The 22648-nt window shown below is 41.5% G+C and overlaps 1 protein-coding gene and 1 long non-coding RNA gene across 14 annotated transcripts in view; one reads left to right on the top strand and one right to left on the bottom strand.

Annotated features, from left to right (window-relative positions):
* Positions 1-22648, top strand: part of SLC44A5 (solute carrier family 44 member 5) — a 424280-nt gene that overhangs the window by 47664 nt on the left and 353968 nt on the right. For 6 of the 12 annotated variants that reach the window (XM_073896499.1, XM_073896498.1, XM_073896508.1 and 3 more), the window contains exon 1: positions 20632-20874. The exons of the other annotated variants lie outside the window; for them this stretch is intronic. In XM_073896499.1, the coding sequence (XP_073752600.1) occupies positions 20841-20874 (34 nt within the window). In that variant the 5' untranslated portion in view covers positions 20632-20840. Of the gene's footprint in view, positions 1-20631; positions 20875-22648 lie in introns of those variants that run through there. 12 annotated transcript variants of the gene reach the window in all.
* LOC141373370 (uncharacterized) lies at positions 18526-20331 on the bottom strand. Of its 2 annotated transcripts, none has more exons than XR_012379277.1 (3): positions 19593-20331; positions 19231-19384; positions 18526-18649 (listed from the first exon to the last, which is right to left on the bottom strand). It is a non-coding gene; the product is annotated as an uncharacterized lncRNA (long non-coding RNA). The 2 variants fall into 2 exon arrangements; XR_012379276.1 differs by having other exon boundaries at positions 19231-19491.

Consider the following 22648-nt stretch of genomic DNA (forward strand, 5'->3'; position numbering starts at 1 on the left):
ATTCATCTGTCGATGGACATCTTGGCTCTTTCCACAGTTTGGCTATTGTGGACATTGCTGCTATAAACATTGGGGTGCATGTACCCCTTCGGATCCCTACATTTGTATCTTTGGGGTAAATACCCAGTAGTACAATTGCTGGATCGTATGGTAGCTCTATTTTCAACTGTTTGAGGAACCTCCATACTGTTTTCCAGAGGGGTTGCACCAACTTGCGTTCCCACCAACAGTGTAGGAGGGTTCCCCTTTCTCCGCATCCCCGCCAACATCTGTTGTTTCCTGACTTGTTAATTTTAGCCATTCTGACTGGTGTGAGGTGGTATCTCATTGAGGTTTTGATTTGAATTTCCCTGATGCCGAGGGATGTTGAGCACTTTTTCATGTGTCTGTTGGCCATTTGGATGTCTTCTTTGGAAAAATGTCTGTTCATGTCTTCTGCCCATTTCTTGATTAGAGTATTTGTTCTTTGGGAGTTGAGTTTGATAAGTTCTTTATAGATTTTGGATACTAGCCCTTTATCTGATATGTCATTTGCAAATATTTTCTCCCATTCTGTCGGTTGTTTTTTGGTTTTCTTGACTGTTTCTTTTTTGCCCTTGCTTCCCTTGCCTTTGGCAATGTTTCTAGGAAGCACTTGCTGTGGCTGAGGTCGAAGAGGTTGCTGCCTGTGTTTTCCTTTAGGATTTTGATGGACTCCTGTCTCACGTTTAGGTCTTTCAACCATTTTGAGTCTATTTTTGTGTGTGGTGTAAGGAAATGGTCCAGTTTCATTCTTCTGCATGGGCCTGTCCAATTTTCCCAACACCATTTGCTGAAGAGACTGTCTTTTTTCCATTGGACATTCTTTCCTTCTTTGTCAAAGATGAGTTGACCATAGAGTTGAGGGTCCATTTCTGGGCTCTCTATTCTGTTCCATTGATCTATGTGTCTGTTTTTGTGCCAGTACCATACTGTCTTGATGATGACAGCTTTGTAATAGAGCTGGAAGTCTGGAATTGTGATGCCGCCAGCTTTGCTTTTCTTTTTCAACATTCCTCTGGCTATCCGGGGTCTCTTCTGGTTCCATACAAATTTTAGGATTATTTGTTCTATTTCTTTGAAAAAAGTGGATGGTATTTTGATGGGGATTGCATTGAATGTGTAAATTGCTCTAGGTACCATTGACATCTTCACAATGTTTGTTCTTCCAATCCATGAGCATGGAAAGTTTTTCCATTTCTTTGTGTCTTCCGTCAATTTTTTTCATGAGTATTTTATAGTTTTCTGAGTACAGATCCTTTGCCTCTTTGGTTAGATTTATTCCTAGGTATCTTATGGTTTTGGGTGCAATTGTAAATGGGATCGACTCCTTAATTTGTCTCTCTTCTGTCTTGTTGGTGTATAGGAATGCCACTGATTCCTGTGCATTGATTTTATATCCTGCCACTTACTGAATTCCTGTATGAGTTCTAGCAGTTTTGGGGTGGAGTCTTTTGGGTTTTCCACAAAGTATCATCTAGCCCTGGGCTTTTGTTTGTTGGGAGATTTTTGATGACTGCTTCAATTTCCTTAGTGGTTATAGGTCTGTTTAGGTTTTCTATTTCTTCCTGGTTCGATTCTGGTAGTTGATACATCTCTCGGATTGCATCCATTTCTTCCAGGTTATCTAATTTGCTGGCATAGAGTTGCTCATAATATGTTATTATAGTTGTTTATATGTCTTTGGTGTTGGTTGTGATCTCTCCTCTTTCATTCATGATTTTGTTGGTTTGGGTCATTTCTCTTTTCTTTTTGATAAGTCTGGCCAGGGGTTTATCAATCTTGTTAATTCTTTCAAAGAACCAGCTCCTAGTATCGTTGATCTGTTCTACTGTTCTTTTGGTTTCTATTTCATTGATTTCTGCTCTGATCTTTATTATTTCTCTTCTCCTGCTGGGTTTAGGCTTTATTTGCTGTTTTTTCTCTAGCTCCTTTAGGTGTAGGGTTAGGTTGTGTATTTGAGACCTTTCTTGTTTCCTGAGAAAGCCTTGTATTGCTATATACTTTCCTCTCAGGACTGCCTTTGCTGTATCCCAAAGATTTTGAACTGTTGTGTTTTCATTTTCATTGGTTTCCATGAATTTTTTAATTCTTCTTTAATTTCCTGGTTGACCCATTCATTCTTTAGTAGGATGCTCTTTAGCTTCCATGTATTTGAGTTCTTTCCGACTTTCCTCTTGTGATTGAGTTCTAGTTTCAAAGCACTGTGGTCTGAAAATATGCAGGGAATAATCCCAATCTTTTGGTACCGGTTGAGACCTGATTTGTGACCTAGGATGTGATCTATTCTGGAGAATGTTCCATGGGCACTAGAGAAGAATGTGTATTCCGTTGCTTTGGGATGGAATGTTCTGAATATGTCTTTGAGGTCCATTTGGTTCAGTGTGTCGTTTAAAGTCTTTATTTCCTTGTTGATCTTTTGCTTAGATGATCTGTCCATTTCAGTCAGGGGGGTGTTAAAGTCCCCCACTATTACTGTATTGTTGTCAATGTGTTTCTTTGCTTTTGTTATTAAATGCCTTATATAATTGGCTGCTCCCATGTTAGGGGCATAGATATTTAGAATTGTTAGATCTTCTTGTTGGATAGACCCTTTAAGTAGGATATAGTGTCCTTCCTCATCTGTTGTTACAGTCTGTTTTAAAATCTAATTTGTCTGATATAAGGATTGCCACCCCAGCTTTCTTTTGATGTCCATTAGCATGGTAAATGGGTTTCCACCTCCTCACTTTCAATCTGGGGGTGTCTTTGGGTCTAAAATGAGTCTCTTGCAGACAGCATATGGATGGGTCTTGTTTTTTAATCCAATCTAATAGCCTGTGTCTTTTGATTGGGGCATTTAGCCCATTTACATTCAGGGTAACTATTGAAAGATATGAATTTAGTGCCATTGTATTGCCTGTAAGGTGACTGTTACTGTATATTGTCTGTGTTCCTTTCCTGGTCTATGCTGCTTTTAGGCTGTCTCTTTGCTTAGAGGACCCCTTTCAATATTTCTTGGAGGGCTGGTTTCGTGTTTGCAAATTCCTTTAGTTTTTGTTTGTCCTGGAAGATTTTTATCTCTCCTTCTATTTTCAGTGACAGCCTAGCTGGATATAGTATTCTTGGCTGCATATTTTTCTCGTTTAGTGCTCTGAAGATATCATGCCAGTCCTTTCTGGCCTTCCAGGTCTCTGTGATTAGGTTGGTTGCCAATCTAATGTTTCTAACATTTTAGGTTACATATCTCATCTCCCGAGCTGCTTTCAAGATTTTCTCTTTGTCTCTGAGACTCGTAAGTTTTACTATTAGATGTTGGGGTGTTGACCTATTTTTATTCATTTTGAGAGGGGTTCTCTCTGCCTCCTGGATTTTGATGCCTGGTTCCTTCCCCACATTAGGGAAGTTCTCTGCTATAATTTGCTCCAATATACCTTCTGCCCCTCTCTCTCTTTCTTCTTCTTCTGGGATCCCAATTATTCTGGTGTTGTTTCATCTTATCGTATCACTTATCTCTCGAATTCTGCCCTCGTGATCTGGTAGTTGTTTATCTCTCTTTTTCTCAGCTTCTGTATTTTCCATCATTTCGTCTTCTATATCGCTGATTCTCTCTTCTGCCTCATTTATCCTAGCAATTAGTGCCCCCATTTTTTATTGCACTTCATTAATAGCCTTTTTGATTTCGATTTGGTTAGATTTTAGTTCTTTTATTTCTCCAGGAAGGGTTTCTCTAATAAATTCCATGTTTTTTTTCAAGCCCAGCTAGTATCTTTAAGATCATGATTCTGAACTCTAGGTCCAATATTGTACTAATGTCCGTATTGAGTAGGTCCCTGGCAGACGGTACTACCTTTTGTTCTTTTTGCTGAGGTGATTTGTTTCATCTTGTCATTTTGTCCATGGGAGACTAGATGAATGAGAAAACAAAATGCTAACAGGTTAACAACGTCCCCAGGAAATATACTCTAAACAAATCAGAAAAGACCTGAAACCAGGGGAATAGAAAGGGAGAGAAAGAAAAAAGAAAGAGAAAAAGAAAAAGAAAAAGAAAAACAAACAAAAACAGAACAAAACTAAAAAACAGAATATGATCAAATATGATCAGGCTAGTGCATAGATCAGTGCCACACACTAGATTTTGGGTGTACTTTGGTCTGTTAGAAGAAAGTGCCTCCTAAAATTTTAAAGAAAGAAAGACATATATGTACAAAATAAGGGTTGATACAATGAAGGGATGGAAGATGACTGTAAAGATGAAAATTATAAAAGACTTTATAAAAGGAATTGATAAGAAGTTGTTTGAAAAAAGAAAGAAGTTTAAAAAAAGAAAGGGAGAGAATGTGATCAGGCAGGAGACTAGAACAAAGCCATACACTAGTGATTTAGGGTATATTTTGATCTGTTAGACGAAAACATCTCAAAATTTTAAAGAGAGAACAACTTATATATATATGCCAAAAATAAGGATATCTATTATGAAGGGATGGAATATGACTCTAAAAATGAAAAATAAAATTTTTTTTTCAAAAAGGTATTGATAAGATGTTGGTTGAAAAAGGGAAAAAGAAACATTAAAAAAAAACAGTTAAAAAAACTAACTTTGAAAAACTAATGAATCATGATAAAAAAGCCATGAATTCTATGTGCATTATTCCCCTAGCGCTGGAGTTCTCCCGTTCTCCTTGATCAGTAAACTTGGTCTTGGCTTGCTGGCTGTTCCTGCGGATCTTCTGGGGGAGGGGTCTGTTGCCGTGGTTCCCAAAAGTCTTTGCCGGAGGCGGAATTGCCCCGCCCTTGTCGGTCCGGGCTAAGGAATCGGTTCGGGTTTGATCTCGGGAGCTTTTGTTCCCTGCAAGCTCTTGGTACAGCTTTGGAGGATGAGATTGAAAATGGTGGCCTCCCAATCTCCACCTGGAGGAGCTGAGAACTCGGGGCCCCGCTCCTCAGTGCGCCCCCAGGGAAAAGCAGTCACTCCCGTCTCCCCAGTCTCTGGCCGCACTCCATGCTCACCCGGCCCGTGACCGAGTGTTTCTGTCTCTGGCACCCGACTTGGTGTGGAGTCTCCAAACCCAGCAGATCCCTTCAGTGCGCTCCTGTGCCGCTCCTCCCGGGGGAGGAAGGGGAGTCTCCCCGCATCTGCTGCTTTTTGGGTCCCTGCTGGAGGAGCAGTGGCCCGACTGGGCTGCGGATCACAGTTTATGGCAACCCCGAGCTGAGAGCCTGCACCTCAGCTCCGTCTCTGCAGCCGGCTTCCCCGCTCCGATACCTGGGAGCTCTGCCGCACTCAGGCACCCCTGGTCTTTCTGTGACCCCGAGGGTCCTGAGACCACACTGTCCCGCGAGGGTTCCACCCCCCGCTTAGCCACTGGAGCCGCGTTTGTCAGCGGAGCCGACTTCTAAAAGTTCCAATTTTGTGCTCCGCAGCTCTATCACTTGCCAGAAGCGGCCGAGGGAGGCCCCCTCCCCCGCCGTCTATACTCCCGAATATCGCCTCGGATTCACTTCTCCGCACGTCCTACCTTCCAGTAAGTGGTCACTTCTCTGCTCAGAGAGTTGTTGCTACTCTCCTCTTTGGTCTCCTGTTGAGTTCGTAGGTGTTCAGAATGGTTTGATCCCTATCCAGCTGAATTCCTGAGACCAGATGAAATCCAGGTCTCCTACTCCTCCGCCATCTTGCTCCGCCCCTCTAGAATGGTTTCTTTACTGTATTCTCCTTTCTCACATTTATTTATTTTTACTGATATGTATTTGCAAAGTTGTGCTCGTTTTATCTTTTTCATATTGAGTATAAGCAACACCTTCTGTTTGCTCTGCTATAGTTGGGGTGAATTCCACTTGCTTTTCTATTACCTTAAGTTCAGGGAGAAGGGAAGAGCTCAACTGTGGCTGTATACAGCTTAGGTTGGAGGACCTGTGGCTCTGCTTGCCAGGGTTTATTAAATGTATTGTGTTAAACTCAGTCCATTTGTTGACTTTTGCCTTCATCGCACTAAGAAACATCATTGAGCTTTGGATTATACCCTCTAATGATCATCAAGCCCTGGGTTCTTGCTTCCTTTAGAGCAAGTAATCTAAACTTTTGTTTTGTTTATTGGGTTATCTACTTCAATGTCACCAATTTTCGCTTTCTATATTCACCTGTTTCTCCCCAACAGCAATTTCTCTTCCTCCCAACCCTGGCTTTTTCTTCCTGGGGAAAACGTAAGTAATAAATGGAGAGTTTTGACCCTGTATCAGTAATACATGTGTAGGTTACTTCTGTTCAGGCATTCAGCATTCTTCTCCGTGTTCTTTTCCTCAGAGAGTCTTGTCCTAATTATTCTCTTTTTTCTTCCTTTCTGCTAAATCACTGTTTGTTGTTGGAGATAATGAACTCTGGATGTTTATGATTGTTCTGTTATCCTGCCCATTTTTCTCACAGCTGGGAGATCCTAAAATAAAAGGTCGCAATAGCTCCCTTTTCTGAGGACACAAAGGTAGTTGGGACTTTTCCTCCCATTCAAAATTCCTTCTCTTCAAAGAGCTACCCATATCTCATTGAATCTCTCTTTGCCATGTTGTGGCGCAGGTTGTCAGTGGGTGCTTTAGAATTTTTAGGATTGTGTTTGCGCATCTTCCCTATAGAGTGCTCCTTTGGAGGATGATGTTAAGAGCCTTGCCATACTGCTCTGAACATTGTTCAGTAAATTCTTAGAAGCTCCTGTGTCGTTCCTTGCTTGATAGCCACCAATTTTTTAAGGTTATGATACAACTTTTCTCCTTGTTTGATTGCTATTGATATGTTTTTGCTGCTTTAAAATTTTTTCCCCATTTGCCATTCATATGATTAAGTTATGTGGAAGGGAGGTTTTTAGATTTGGTTGAAATCTAATATCTAAACCTTGAACTCTCTTTTTAAAAAAAATTTTAAAATCTTTTTAGTAATCTTTTTTTTTTATAAAAGATTTTATTTATTTATTTGAGAGACAGAGAGAATGAGAGAGAAAGCACATGAGATGGGGGGAGGGTCAGAGGGAGAAGCAGACTCCCTGCTGAGCAGGGAGCCCGATGCGGGACTCGATCCAGGGACTCCAGGATCATGACCTGAGCCGAAGGCAGTCGCTTAACCAACTGAGCCACCCAGGCGCCCTCTTTTTAGTAATCTTTATACGCAACATGGAGCTTAAAATCATGACCCTGAGATCAAGAGTCTCATGCTCCTCCGGCTGAGCCAGCCAGGAGCCCCTAAACCTTGAGCTCTCTTATTCCCACTTATTAGTTGTAGAAATTAAAGGTCATAATGTTTGATTTGCTTGAAACGTGGCTTATCAAAGAAAGTGGCAGGGAAGAGTCATGATTTGAATCTAGACCTGTCTTTTATCCTGTAATCAATATTCTATTCTATAATCAATGGAGAACAGTCAGGATTTTTGAAAAGGTGGCTAATGAAATGAAACATTCATTTTAGGTTTGGGAGCTGGCATGAGGTCTGAGAGAGATATGAATTTTCAGAGAGGGAACTATGAAAGCAATGAAACAAGTTAAGAAGGTTTTATATAATCAGATATAAAGTAATGAGGACCTGAGGTAAAGAGGAACCTCTTTCATATTTTAGAATTTTGAATTTGGTAATCAGGGCTCTTTTCCTCATATATTTCTAAGGTGCCATCAGTTCATCTATCACATACTCAAATGTGTAAGAATTTTGTATTAAAATTGGGAAGCTTTGGGTTAGGAAACTAACCCTTTGGGTTAGATTAGCTTCTAGTCTTTTTTTTTTTTTTTTTTTTTGCCATATACTGTTGTAAAACCTACACCAAATCATTTCATTTGCTGGGTCTCAGATTCCTTATGTTTAAACTGGGGAAATTTAGTTGGGTGGACTATAATTTCCCTTTCATTTCATAGTAAACACTCAGAAGCAAGGCAGTGATGTCAGCATCATAAGATATCTCTCCCTTCTGCCCCCCCCCCCACTTAAATAACTAATTTGGCATTCATCCATGAACAAAAGTACCTCTGTGAGAGTTGTGGGGTCTAGCACCATATACCAAGGTACCCAGGAGGTGTCTTGCCCACCTGTACATCAGGTAATGGGCAAACAGATCTTGGTATGGTCTGTGGAACCAACAGGACCTTGTGAACTGGTCATGTTCACTCTCTCCCCTGGTTGAGGAAAACCAGGAGAATCCTGACTTGGGAGATACCCATTGGAAAAGAGAGACTTTATAGAAGTTCAACCTTCCAGAGGAAAGATTCTAGCATTCCATTCAAACAAAAAAGTATACAAAATGGGACGCATTAGAAAGGGTAAGAGGAACTTTGCCAGTGTCACTCCTCCCCCAGGGCAACACAGTGTAGGGCTGAACTAGCCAGCAACAGTGACCTACCTTGTGGGGGTGGGGAACGAGAGCAATGAATGTGTGTTCAGCTACTTCAGCTGTGCAGGACACTGCTGGAGAAGCCCATTTCTCTCCTGCAGCACCCAGAGTATTGAGGCAGGGCCTCCTTGATGGGGGGAGGGAGGTCAGGAAAGAGACAGATAAGAATATCAAAAGGGCATTAAAGGAATGCAGTTTCTGCTGACTGCATCCAGGACTCCAGCAGGAAACCTATCCATGAGCCACTGGGAGAAACTTATCTGAGGATACCCCCAGTCGCCCACATGCATCCCCAATGCCCTGAGTGCTAAACCCACAGCCAGCACTCTGTGCCTCCTCCTGAGTGCAGTATATAGGACCAAGCTCCCGTAAATGGAGTCCCTTCAGAAAATAAGCCAGTGTCCATGAACCAGGGAGAAACCACAAATTTGAGCTGTAGCTTCACCTTCTGAAAAACAAGAGAAGTTTCCAGCAGTTAGCCTGGTGAGTTGTAAGAGCCAGGTAAAACATACAATCTTCATAATTATGCCACAAAATGGAGCAAGAAGTGTGGAGCAGGTGTATCCATACGAGGCTGGAGAAATGACCAGATATAAGGTGAACCAACAAAAAAAATCTGCCACCAGAAAATAGCAGGTACAGATGTGAGGAGGTGTCTGCTGTTCAAATGCTAAAACAGCAATGCAAAAACTCTGAGGAAAATGAGGGATCAACGAATCATGTCATCACCAAAATACAATAATAACGCTATAATATCTAAATTCAAAGGCATGAAATGGTGCAATTTAGCTGATACAGACTTCAAAATAGCTGTTTTGAGGAAACTCAGTGAGATACAAGAAAACACAGAAAGTCAATTCAATGAAACCAGGAAAACAATTCATGAACAAAATGAGAAATTTAACAGTAAGATAGAAATCATAAAAAAGAACTAAACAGAAATTCCGGAACTGAAAAACTCAGTGAATGAAATGAAAAATGCAATAGATACAGCAGAATAGATCAAACAGATGATAGAAACAGTGATCTAAAGGATAAGAACTTTGAAATAATCCAGTCAGAACAGAACAAAGGAAAAAAAAAAAGGAAAAAGAGTGAAGATAACCTACATGATCTATCAGTATGTTATATATTCAATGTATACATAGTAGAATAACTGGAGTTCCAGAAGGAGAAAAAGGGGGAATGGGACAGAGAGTCTATCTAAAGAAATAATAGCTGAGAATTTTCCAGACCTGGGGAGAGATTTGGACATCTCAGTTCATTAAGCTAATAGATCACTCCATTACCTCAATGTAAAATGACTTCTCCAAGACACATTATAGTGAAACTGTCAAAAATCAGAGACAGGGGTACCTGGGTGGCTCGGTTGTTAAGTGTCTGCCTTCTGCTCAGGTCATGGTCCCAGGGTCCTGGGATCGAGCCCCGCATCAGCCTCCCTGCTCCGCGGGAAGCCTGCTTCTCCCTCTCCCACTCCCCCTGCTTGTGTTCCCTCTCTCGCTGTCTCTCTCTGTCAAATAAATAAATAAAATCTTTAAAAAAATTAAAGAAAATTCTCCTTTAAAAAAAAATCAAAGACAAAGAGAGAATCTAAAAGCAACAAGAAAAAAAGATTGTTAACTTACAAAGAATCCCCATTAGGGTATCAGTGGATTTTTCAGCAGAAACCCTATAGGTCAGGAGAGAGTGGAATTATATGTTCAAAAGTTTTAAAAGAAAAAAATTTCCAGCCAAGAATATTTGGCAAAGTTATCCTTCAGCTATGAAGAAGAAATAAAAACTTCTTCAGGAAAAAAACAAATAACAAACAAACAAACAAAACCCTGAGAGAGTTCATTACCACTAGATGTGATTTGCAAGAAATGCTATAAGCAGTTCTTCAAGCAGAAATGAAAAGATGCTGATTAGTAACATGAAAATATACAACACACTGGTAAAGGTAAATATACAGTCAGACTTAGAAACTCTAATTCTGTAATATGAGAATGTGTTAACCATTTAACTCTAGTATAAAGGTTAAACAAATGATTATTAAAATAACTATAGCCCCTACAATTTAACAAATGCACAATATAAAAAGAGGTAAATTGTGACATCAAAAACATAAAAGAGGGAGTTAAGGGGTGGAACCTTTGTGTGCAATCAAAGTTAAGTAGCTATTGGCTTAAAATGAATTCGTTTATCTATAAGATGTTTTATGATGTAAGCTTCATGGTAACCACAATGCAAAAACCTGTAGTAGATTAACAAAAGATAAAGAGAGGGAAGTTTTGTGCCACAGAAAATTACCAATTCTCAAAGGTATGAAGAAAGAGAGGAAAGAGAAATAATTAAAATACAAAACAACTAGAAAGCAATTAATAATATGGTATTAGTAAGTCCTTGCATATCAATAATTAATAATCATAAATAAATAAATGTAAATGGATTGAATTCACCAATCAAAAGGCACAGAATGGCTGGATAGATAAAAAGAACATCACCAGCTGAATGCAACCTACAAGCGAGTCACTTCAGATTTGAGGACATAGGCTCAAAGTGAAGGGATGGAGAAAGATATTTCAGGCAAGTGGAAATCAAAAGAAAGTGGGAGTAGCTATATTTATATCAGACAAAATAGACTTTAGGCCAAAAATAGTAACAAGAGAGAAAGAAGATCATTATATAATGTTAAGGGGTCAATTCATCAAAAAAATATAATAATGGTAAATATCTAACATTGGAACACCTGGATGTATTAAGCTAATACTAACAGATCTGAAGGGAGAAATGGACAACGATACAATAATAAGAAGGGAGTTCAGTATCCTACTTTCAGCAATGGATAGATCATCCAGACAGAAAATCAGCAAGGGAACATTGATTTCAACCATACATTAGACCAAATTGACCTAACAGACATATAGAGAACATTTCATCCAACAGCAGCAGAATACAGTTTTCTCAAGTACACAGAGGACGTTCTCCAGGATAAGCCATATGATAGGCCACAAAACGAGTCTTTGCAAATTTAAGAAGACTGAAATCATACCAAATATCTTTTTTCAACCACAATAGTATGAAAGCAGAAATCAACAAGGGAGAGTTGGAAAATCTACAAGCATGTGAAAACTAAACAACACTCTCCTGAACAACCAATGCGTCCAAGAAGAAATTAAAGGGGAAATTAAAAAAAAAAAACAACAAACTTGAAACAAATGAAAATGGAAACACAACACACCCAAACCTATAGACAATGCAAAGACAGTTCTGAAAGGAAAGTTCATAGTGATAACTGCATATATTAACAAAATAGAAAGATCTCCAACAAACAATATAACTTTATACCTCCAGGAACTAGAAAAGGAAGAACAAACTAAACTTAAAGTTAGGAGAAGGAAGAAAATAACAGAGATCAGAATGGAAGTAAATGAAATAGAGACCAAAAAAAAAAAAACAATTGAAAAGATTAATGAAACTAAGAGCTGGTTGTTTGAAAAGATATATAAAAAGGCCCCTGGCTGGCTCAGTCAGTAGAGCACGTGACCCTTGATTTTGGGGTTGTTAGTTTGAGCCCCATGTTGGGTGTAGAGATTACTTAAAAATAAAATCTTAAAAAGAGATATACAAAATTGATATGCTGAACTAAGAAGAGAAGACTCAAATTCAGAAATGAAAGGATACCACAGCACTACATAGCATCATAAGAGACTACTACAAATAATTATATGCCAACAAATTGGATAACCTAGAAGAAATGGATACATTACTAGAAACATACTATATACTAAGACTGAATCATGAAGAAATAGAAAATCTGAACAAATAGCAAGTAAGGAGATTGAATCAGTAATCCAAAAACTCTCAGTGCAGAAAAGCCTAGCAGCAGAAGGCTTTACTAGTGAATTCTACCAAATATTTAAAGAATTGATGCCAACCTCAAACTCTTCCAAAAATTGAAGAGGACAAAGCACTCCCAAACTCTTTTTACAAGGCAAGAATTACCCTTGATAACAAAACCATATAAAGATACTATGAGAAAAGAAAACTATAGACCAATATCTCTATGAAATTCTCAATGAAATATGATCAACCCAAATTCAACAACACATTAAAAAGATCATACACCATGATCAAGGGGGATTTATCCCTGGGATGCAAGGATGGTTCAACATATGCAAATCAATAAATGTAATATACCATATTAATAGAATGGAAGATAAAAGTAATATGATCTTCTCAATAGATGCTGAAAAAAATTTGACAAAATACAGCATCATTTCATGATAAAAACCCTCAACAAATTTGGCATAGAAGAAATATACCTTCACATAATAAATGCCATGTATGACAAACCCACAGCTCACATCATACTCAGTGACAAAAGGCTGAAAGCTTTTCCTCTAAGATCAGGAATAAGACAAGAATGCCTACTCTCACCACTCTTATTCAGCGTAGCAGACACTCAAGAAAAATTGAATGAATGAATGACATTCTAAAGATAAAGGAAAAAATGTCCTTCCCTATGTAGATGGGAAAATTTGTTAGAATCTGTGGAATGAAAAGGAAGATATTTGGATTATTAACCACTATTAATGAAAAGGGATTCATTAAATATGTATTATATACTAATGTCCTTTCTTCTTCATAACTTGACATTCACGGGCTCCCTGACCTAATCCCAAACTACCCTATCTTTCAGTACCATCCATCACTGCTCTAGCCAAAGAGCTACTTAATAGTAAATTAGGAGCTAAGGTCTCATTATAATGGCTAAGACAAAAATGTCAACCATCTAGTCAATAGGGAGATAGACATCCACACAATTTACTAAGATATAAGATAAATAAAATAAATATTAATGACAGAGACACAAACAACATGTTATGTAATGAACAAAAGGAGCAACTACTTCTTAGAAGATTGCAGTGAATATCATATATTCCAGGGCTTTAAGGATGAATCAGACTTTAATAGGTAGAGTTGGAAAGTGAAAAAAAAATTGTAGAAGGAGCAATGTGAATTAAAGGTGAAAATATGAACATACCTGACATATTTAAAGAATTCTGAAGAGTCCAGTTTGGACTAGGACATAGAGTATTTAAGGGCAAAAATTAGAGGAAAGGAAGCTGGTAGCATAAGCAGAGGTCAAACAGTGGAAAACTTTGCAGGACATAAGGAGCTTGTGCCTCTATTATATAAACTTTCAGAGTAGGAGAGTAATGTGCTTTGCTCTCTGTAATAGGAAGATGACCAAGGCGTCTGTGAATGTGAACACGGATCAGAGAAATGAGAGAATGGAGGCAAAGAGACCAATCAAGCTTCAAGGAGAAAAGAAAAGAAGACAAGTCAGTAGTGGGATCTCTAGTAACAGAGAAAATTGGGGCCAAGCTAATGAAAAATAAGCTCACAGAACCCAAAAGTTTTAGTTAGAAGTCATGCTGAGGAGATGTACATGGGAAGAAAGAAAATAATATTCATTGAAACTATATATTTGGATTACTATCTTGCAGTCCACTCTGTGCATGGCCTGAGTGTAGAGAGCAAAGGGAAAAGTGACATAAGAGGAGGAGGCTGGAAAGAGTCATGGGTCAGCTCATTCCCATGTAGGCATGTTGAGGATTTGGGACATTTTTCTATAAGCAGTAGAAGTGTATTGCAGTGATCTTAGCTGGAGAGTGAGACGATCAGCCTCCTCTTTTTGTCACAACTATCCCTATCCTGACTAGATTCCAAAATACATTATTTACTTCCTCAAACTCAGCAGGTGACTTTATTTCCTACTTCAAGAGAAAGTAGAAGCCATTAGAAACTTTTCCAGCTTTCTGCCACCATATCTACAAACTGCATCTATACCCACCTGCATCAGTTAGGAAAGTAACTCTGTATGTCAGAAAGCACATCAGCAGTTTAAACTATAAGAGCTCATGTTTTTTCACATAAAAAGGCTGGGGCCAGAGACTAGAGGGGAATGGTGGAGACTTAGAATAGTAACTGGGGGACTGGGACAGGAGAACTGTAAATAAAAGAAATGAAAGACCCAGCATCACTGGCCATCATAACAGAATATCAGTAATTGCTACTGCTATTATTTTTTTTTATCATGTTAGTCATCCAAAGTCACAAATCATGTCAGTAGAGAAGTTGTGACTAGACCAGATTTGTCAATTCAATGTACTTTGTTTTCGTGTGTGTGTGTGTGTGTGTGTGTGTGTGTGTGTGTGTGTGTGTGTTTTAAGTAATGTCTACACTGGGTTCAAACTCAGGACCCTAAAATCAAGAGTAGCATGTTCTACATCTAAGCCAGCCAGGGTTAGATCCCAATTTAATGTCTTTTGATAACCCTAATGAGGATAATGTTTTTGACCTAGGAATCCAATGCATATTTAATTCTTTGTAAACCATGTGCCCCATGGCTCCTTACACACTGAATCCATTATATTCATTGCTTCTGAGAAGGGCTAGAGAAAAGGGCTCTTTGCTTAGTTTTGAACCTCAAAGCCAACTTTCTCAAATCCCTGGTGAAACAATTATTTTGAAATCCAGGCTTTTTGAAAGGTAAAAGAGGCATCTGAATTCCAAAAGTGTCCCTTTACCAAACCAAAAGGAAAGTTTAGTTATTTGAAAATAGAGTTTTACAATAACCCATTATGAAGAAAGGATGGAAGATACTATGCAAGGAAGTCCCACCATATGAAAAGTAGAATGTGCTAGAGAAAGAGTTAAGGAGTGTGTGTAAGAGACAAGGCAGGAAGAGATGAGACAGTGTCCTTTACTCACAGTGGAACTCAGTGGGTTGATAGTTTTGGGGGGAAACAGGGGAGCACCACTGGTGAAGAGGTTAGAAGCCTCCAAAAGAAGCCCTTTACTAACATGGGGTAGCCACAGAAACAAACAAACAAAAAATGGCATAGTATATTAGGCAGAACAGTAGCTGGTTTCTTACAGCTGGTGCACATTGCGGAAAAAAAATCTAGAGGTTCTTGAGCAATTCTGCAGAGATATAAAGGGTAATTTAGAGTTATAAAGGGTAATTCAGAGATATAAAGGTATAAAGTGTTAACATATTTGCCAGAAAGTCATAGCAGAGGAGATCTCAGTAGAGGTCTCTGTTCAAGGGAACATCACAGTGGTAACTATGAAGAGGCAACTCGCGAGTTGAGGTCCAGATGGAGGATATTGAGAAGTCTCAGAAGATCAGCAGCATCATCAGCAGTGAAAACCAATGTAGACAGCCTGGGCTGCAGGAGAAGATGGCTGCGTTTCTTGAGAGCAATCACCATGCATTGCTTATGCCAAGAGATCAGACTCCTGGTCTCTTTAGCAGGGGTCACAGTGAACATATAGTCCAACGCCCAGAGCACAGATGAGGTGAGCTATGCATCAGCCAGACATCATATGCATGTGTGAAGAGGACAACATAGACCGGACAACACCTCCAGTGTGCTATTGCTAAAATATTAGAAACTTCTGTGCCCAGATCTCAAAAGATGAGAGGATTAAGAGAAAGAACGAGAGGGAGAAAAACCTTGAAAAACTGAGAATTCCATTCAGTTTTCCCTCCCTTCCCTTGGGTTCCTCCATTGTCTTTCCCTGCTTGACTTATTTAACTTAGAATAATCCCCTCCAGTTCCATCCATGTTGATGCAGATGGTGTGTATTCATCCTTTCTGATGGCTGAGTAATATTCCATTGTGTATACGAACCACATCTTCTTTATCCATTCATCTGTTGAAGGGCATCTCGGCTCCTTCCACAGTTTGGCTATTGTGGACATTGCTGCTATGAATATTGGAGTGCATGTGCTGCTTCTTTTCACTACATCTGTATCTTTGAGGTAAATACCTTGTAGTGCAATTGCTGGGTCATAGGGTAGTTCTATTTTTAACGTCTTGAAGAACCTTCATACTGTTTTCCAGAATGGCTGTAGCAGCTTGCATTCCCACCAGGAGTGTAAGAGGGTTCCCCTTTCTCCACATCCTCACCAACACTTGTTTCCTGTCTCGTTAATTTTTGCCATTCTAACTGGTGTAAGGTGGTATCTCATTGTGGTTTTGATTTATATTTCCCTGATGGCTAGTGATGTTGAACATTTTTTCATGTGTCCGTTAGCCATTTGTATGTCTTCTTTGGAGAAGTGTCTGTTCAAGTCTTCTGCCCATTTCTTGACTGGATTATTTGTTTTTTTGGGTGTTGAGTTTGAGAACTTCCTTATAGATCTTGGATACCAGCCCTTTATCTGTAGTGTCATTTGCAAATATCTTCTCCCATTCTGTGGGTTGCCTCTTAGTTTTGTTGACTATTTCCTTTGCTGTGCAGAAGCTTTTTATCTTGATGAAGTCCAAAAAGTTCAGTTTTGCTTTTATTTCCCTTGCTTTAGAGACATGTCTTTTCTTTCCCAAAGATTTTATTCATTTATTTGACAGAGACACTGCGAGAGAGGGAACACAAGCAGGGGGAGTGGGAGAGGGAGAAGCAGGCTTCCCGCGGAGCAGGGAGCCCGATGCGGGGCTCGATCCCAGGACCCTGGGATCAGGACCTGAGCAGAAGGCAGTGGCTTAACAAACTGAGCCACCCAGGCACCCCAGGATTTTTTTTTAGTGCACTTGTTGACTATCCCATTCTCTTCCCACCATCCTTTCTTTTTTTTTTTTTTTTAACCTTTTTTTAGTTCTAGTCACAGAGTTGTAGGTTCCCTTAAAACCTCAGCTGAGGTATTATTTTTTCTTTTTGCACGTCAATTTTAAAAATGCAAGATTTTTTTCAAAAGTGGAGTGAGTTCAGATCTTTTGACATCATTTGGTATTAAAATGATTAAAATCATTAGGGCTTTTTTTCCCCTATTTCATTTCCCCTCAATTGTAGTAGTTAATTTATAGTTAGGCATTCAGGATAGAATATTTCAGCAAGAAACACTCTTCTGATGATTATATTTTTCAACCTTTTTACTGCAATTGCAGTAACATACAATTAGTGACAATTATGCTTTGTGTAGTATGAAATATATTTTCATTTTGGTCTTTAGTATAATATGTATGACAAGCTCATTTACCCTGTTGAGCTCACTTGCTCCTTTCCTCTATTACGATTATCTTTTACTCTGCAGGGAGTCTTGACAGGGCTAGAATGATCTAAGAAGAATGATTATACTACATTTAACTAAAGTTGCCATTTTAGCACCGTGGCTATTTTCTGAAAGGATTCATTCAGAACATTTCTGTAAGGGAAATAGAGATTAGGCCAATATTTTCCTTCTTTTCATCATCATCATCTTCATCATCAAATAAAATGTGTAATTTTCCTCATGCCCAGCAGAATCACACATGACTTAAAAATTATTTATTTGTAGTGATTCTTATTGGTGGCTCTAAGAACAGCCAGAAATTTAGAAACACCAATCTCTGGAAATCTCTCTTTAGAAATCATGATTGATTGGATTCAAAATCTTGATAATCTCTAGTTCTGAGGACATGTAGATACCATCAGAATCAGAACTATACCCAAGGATTAGGTTCTATCTCTCTCTGATGATAAAACTCAATTGATGAGATGGTGAAAACAGACCACAGATGGTAAAAACAGAGTCACAACCTGTAGGCTGCAGTATTACTGGCAGATGTGGCCCATTAGGCCTGCCATGTTTTGCTTTGTTTTATGTGTTAACCAACACCAACAAAGATATTTTAACTGGAAATCTGGGTTCCTGACTCCTATTGAAAAATCAAAATCCTGACATCTCTAGGTTTCCATTCCTACAAGGTAACCTGGGACTGTTGCACAATCCCTACCCTTCACTAAGTACAGTATACGTATTTAGACTGCTTGTGTCATGCATTTTAATAGGCATTCTATTTGCAACTGTTAAACACAAATATGCAGTGCGGGCTAATCAGGCAACACGTGGCCTGGAAGGTGTTGTGACTCTAAAGTCCCTGAGTCTGTTTCCTCATCTGTTCGGTGGGGCTGAATAAACCTCTTGATGATCTCCCGTGATAGTTGTGACCTTCAACTGAGAAAATGCATGTAAAAACACCTTGAAGTACAACAAGTGTAAAAACATATTAATTATATCCATATGTAAAAAAATAGACATAATTTGTCAACTAAATCTTTGAGTGCCCTCTGCCGAGAATAGTATTGACACCATGGAAGGAGTAAATAGAAAAAAGGAACCTCTCCCTGATCTGAAGCAGAAAGATTTTATTTCATAGGCTGGTATCATGGGAAGAGCCTGGTACTGAGTTAGAAGAGCTGCGTCAAAGTCCTGGAGCTGTGTACAAGTCAATGAAACTTCATGAATCTCATTTTCTTACCTATAAAACATGGAAGACAGGACCTGCAATCTAAACTCACAGGTGTGTGATTGGGATTAAATGAAATAAAGGATGTAAAAATAATTAATAAATGATATTCTAATGAAGGCAATAATTAGTACTTAGTGATAAAATATGAACACATAAAATGGACTAAGAATATTTACAAGCCTAATATTTGCACACCTTAAGAGTTTGAAGAGATAACAAAGTAGTTTTTTTTTTAAAGGAAACTCTACCCCCAAGGTGGGACTCAAACTCACTACCCTTGACATCAAGGATAGCATGCTCTACTGACTGAGCCAGCCAGGTACCCCGACAGAGTAGTTTTGAATTAAATCAGGGACTGGGCCTATTTTGCTAATTAAAATAAGCTTGCTATTTGTGTTTTATATCCAATGCATGCCTTTGGTGTGAGAGGGATTGGGTATTTCACATGTTCTTCAGATTACTTACTTCAATACATGATGTAAAGTTAAATTCAGAAAGAGTGCAAAAAACGTGTTATGATTTTGCGATACAAAAAATCACAGGACATTTATTAGAGCTGGAAGGAATCTTTGAGATGATATTTTACAAACCAGAAAACAGAAGAAGAGAGGATTTCTGCAAGTTTTCAGAGCCATGAAGTTCCAGAGCCAGAACTCAAAGCCAGGGGTTTGGACTCCAGTGTTCTTTCTGCTACACACCACTGATGCTGGGGCAACTTCTGGCTAGTGGTACTGAATGGAATCACTGGATATTTCGATAATCAGTAGGTTGGAAATGTAGGGAGGGAAAGGAAAGAAGTGTTAATAAGATCACTGTGAATTAGTAAGTAGGCTTAAGGGAAAACTCAGCTCCTGGAAAGGGAAAAAAAAAAAGATTTTGTATTCTTTTTCTACACCGGTAACCCCCTACCCATTCTACCCCTTCTACCCTTCTTTTAAAGCCTGGTTACTACCTTTACATTCTCAGACGTGTCTTAAACTTTTGCATGCCCTTGCAGTCCTGGGACACTGGTGAGATTCCTTCTCTGATCAGCACGCCAGAGGAGAACAGCTCCTCCAGGAAAAGGAAAACTTCCCAAACCCCCAGTCAGGGAGGGAAAGAATGCAGTCACCGGGACAAAATTTGTACCTGAGGCCAAGAAATCACCCCACCCCCCATCCCAGGCCCTCCAACATCTGAGAGCTTGAAGTTTTTTTCCCTCTATTCCCACAGCCCCAAGGGAACTGTCTTGAGTTCTCGTTACAAAGAGGTTTAGGGCGTGAACTAGGTCATTCTTCCAAGTGTCTGGAGGTGGGCTGCCCCTGGAATTAAATTTTCCCTTTCCACTAGCTTCCAGTTTTCCTCTTCCCTTCTTGGTTCTGGAGGGGCAGAGGCATCCGCGTGCCCCAAGGCTCGTTCGGAATTGGTGCCCCGGAGGAGGCTTTTGGGGAGGTCGGTGGCTGGGCCGTGTCGCTAGTGCCCGTGCTTGTTCTCTTGCAGTTGGCGACAGTTCTTGTTGGCCTATGGGGACGGGTGTCTTTTGCGGCCCCCCCTCCTGCCCCCCACACCGCGTCCTGCCGCTGGGGAGGGGGTTTCGGAGACCCGGAGGAAAGCAGGCAGGCAGAATGCGGGCTTCACCAGAGTCGGGCTGCCAGGCTTTCCACTTCCTGGCCCCAGAGAGCCGAGGGCTCCCAGCTTCCCCCAGCAGCTCCCCGCCGCCGCCGCCGCCGCCTTCTCCAGCAGCGGCTGCTAGATGACGGCGCCGTCACTGGTTGGATTGGAGCTGGCGGCTCAGACGGGACACCGGTGTGGGGGAGTGGGGAGGGAGGGAGTGTGGGCAAGGGGGAGGTCAGCTCTGGGCGGGCGCGCCGGGGACCCTGCGCTGCCCCCTCCAGCAGCTGGAGCGGCACAGCAGCATCAACAGTTGCTGCCGCAGCCACAGCGGCCACAGCAGCGCGAGCGCGAGGCTCGCAGCGCTGCGCGGCCGAGAGCGGAGGGGCGGCGGCGCCCGCGCCCTCCGAGCCGAGCCGAGCCGAGCGCGCAGCCGGGCCGCCGCCGCCGCCGCCGCCGCCGCCTCGCAGATGCCATCGCAGCAACAAAGAGCTTGCTGAGCGGGGAGCCGCGGCGAGAGCTCGCCTGGAAACCGCCGAGCGGGCTCCGGGAGCTGGGCGGCAGTCGGAGGAAACGCGCGGGGGGTCTGGGGGAGGGGCGGGGGCAGAAGATGGCCAAGAAGAGAGAGCCCCCCAGCATCAAGGGTGAGTTCCGCTCTGTTCTCATGTCGGCCCATCCCACCTGCCACCCGCGGTCCGCCCCTCGGTCCTGCCTGTTTACATCCAGACTCCGCCAGGTGGAAGGTTGCCTGCAGCGGAAGAGTTTGCCTTCTCGGGGAGGTGGAGGGACCTCAGCGCTGCTGCACCTACCTCCCTTTGCCTCCAGGGAGACTCTGACAGGAGTTTGTCCCGTTTTTCTAACCTGCGGAAACCTGGAGATTCTTTCTCTCACCCCACCCCTTTCCTACTCGGAGAGCTTGGGTATCTGTTGCGCGTTCCCCCCTGAGGGCAGTGGGGAGAAAAGAGACTCTTGGCTCGTAGCGTCTCGTCCTTTTGGAAAACAGGCTGCATGTGTGCGTGTGTGTGTATGCGCGCGCGCGCGTGTGTGCCAGAGAGAGAGAGTGAGTTTTTTCCTTGGTCTCTCCTATTCCCTCCTCCCAAGCTCCCCCCTCCCACCGCCCCTTCATCCCCAGGGTGACAAGTTCTGCATCCATTTCCCCAACCTCCATCCTGAGGAGGTAATAGCTGTCTGCCTCTCCTTTTGCCCAATGGTCAAGAGGAGTTGCTACCAGCCGAGTCCCTGCAGGCTCTATTTCCCCCTTCCCGACCTGGGTAGGTGGGCAGTGACTCTGGCCGAGCAGTGTCCCCCTCTGTTGCTCCTTTGGAACCGGGGGTTCCAAAGTTGGAAAGTTCAGGGGAGGAGAAGCGATGGCAGAAAGGACAAAGAAGAGCTTGTTGCTGGGGTGGTCCAAGGCTGCACTCGGTAGGGAGCCTCGTGGGCAGCATCGGGCTTGGCGTGGCAGGAGGGGGGCGGGGCGGAGGGGTGCGTCCCCAGGACTCGCAGAGCGCTGCGCCCTGGGAGCTGGTGTACCGGCCTCAGGCGCCTGAAGCGGGGACTCGTAGACGTCGCAGGTCTCCGGCTCCCTCCCGCTCCCGCGCTCTCTCTGGGGAACCGGCAGTGGCCGAGAGGTTGTCTGCAGCACTGCAGAGAGGTGCAAGTCCGTTCCTTACCGCGCACGCGGAGGATGGCTGTGCGTCTGGGGGGTGGGGGGCCGGACCTCAGCAACTTGGGGAGGAGGAAGGGAAGGTGCTTGAAGTTGGATTTCGACTCAATGGGCCTCTTGGCCAGGAGGCGGAGACTTATTGGCGTTAGGGTTATATAAAACAGGACCAGCCCTCTGAGATGGGAACCGGTACATTATTGAATATAACGGCTAGGTTACTGCAGCGCGCTCGGCTTTGACATGCTTCTTGCTTTTCCCCTCAGTCCTGCTTGTGGGAGCTTAGCGCCACTCTAGAGGTCACTAGGGGGACACAACTTTATCTTGGTGCTTCAGCTTGCTTGTTAATTGCTCTGGGATACTCAAATCACTTATTGGAAAGGGTTTTAAAGCATGATCCTTAATCTTTTGGACGACGTTACTACAAAACGCCGGTATTCTGGTTGAAACTGTTATATATATATTATATATATATTATATAATATATATGTAACTTTATTGCAATGTATTTTCTTTAAAATACAGTTCCTGTAAAATAGAAAAGGCCTTAGACCTGATTTTTTGTTCTTCCAATGAATTAGTATACGTTTATAGTGGTAGACGACTGAAGAATGAGAGAATATATTCATCTACAGTTTCTTTACCATAGTATCAGATAATTAGTCTAAACCCAGATTGACAAGGTGCATTAGTTGCACTTTTGTTTAGCTCCTTTTTTATGGAACCATATGGCCCAATGAGCAAAACAGAAGGATTGG

Source organism: Callorhinus ursinus, unplaced genomic scaffold, assembly GCF_003265705.2.
Source record: "Callorhinus ursinus isolate GAN/ISIS: 27379988/994484 unplaced genomic scaffold, GSC_fseal_2.0 scaffold9, whole genome shotgun sequence".
In the NCBI taxonomy this organism is placed as follows: domain Eukaryota; kingdom Metazoa; phylum Chordata; class Mammalia; order Carnivora; family Otariidae; genus Callorhinus; species Callorhinus ursinus.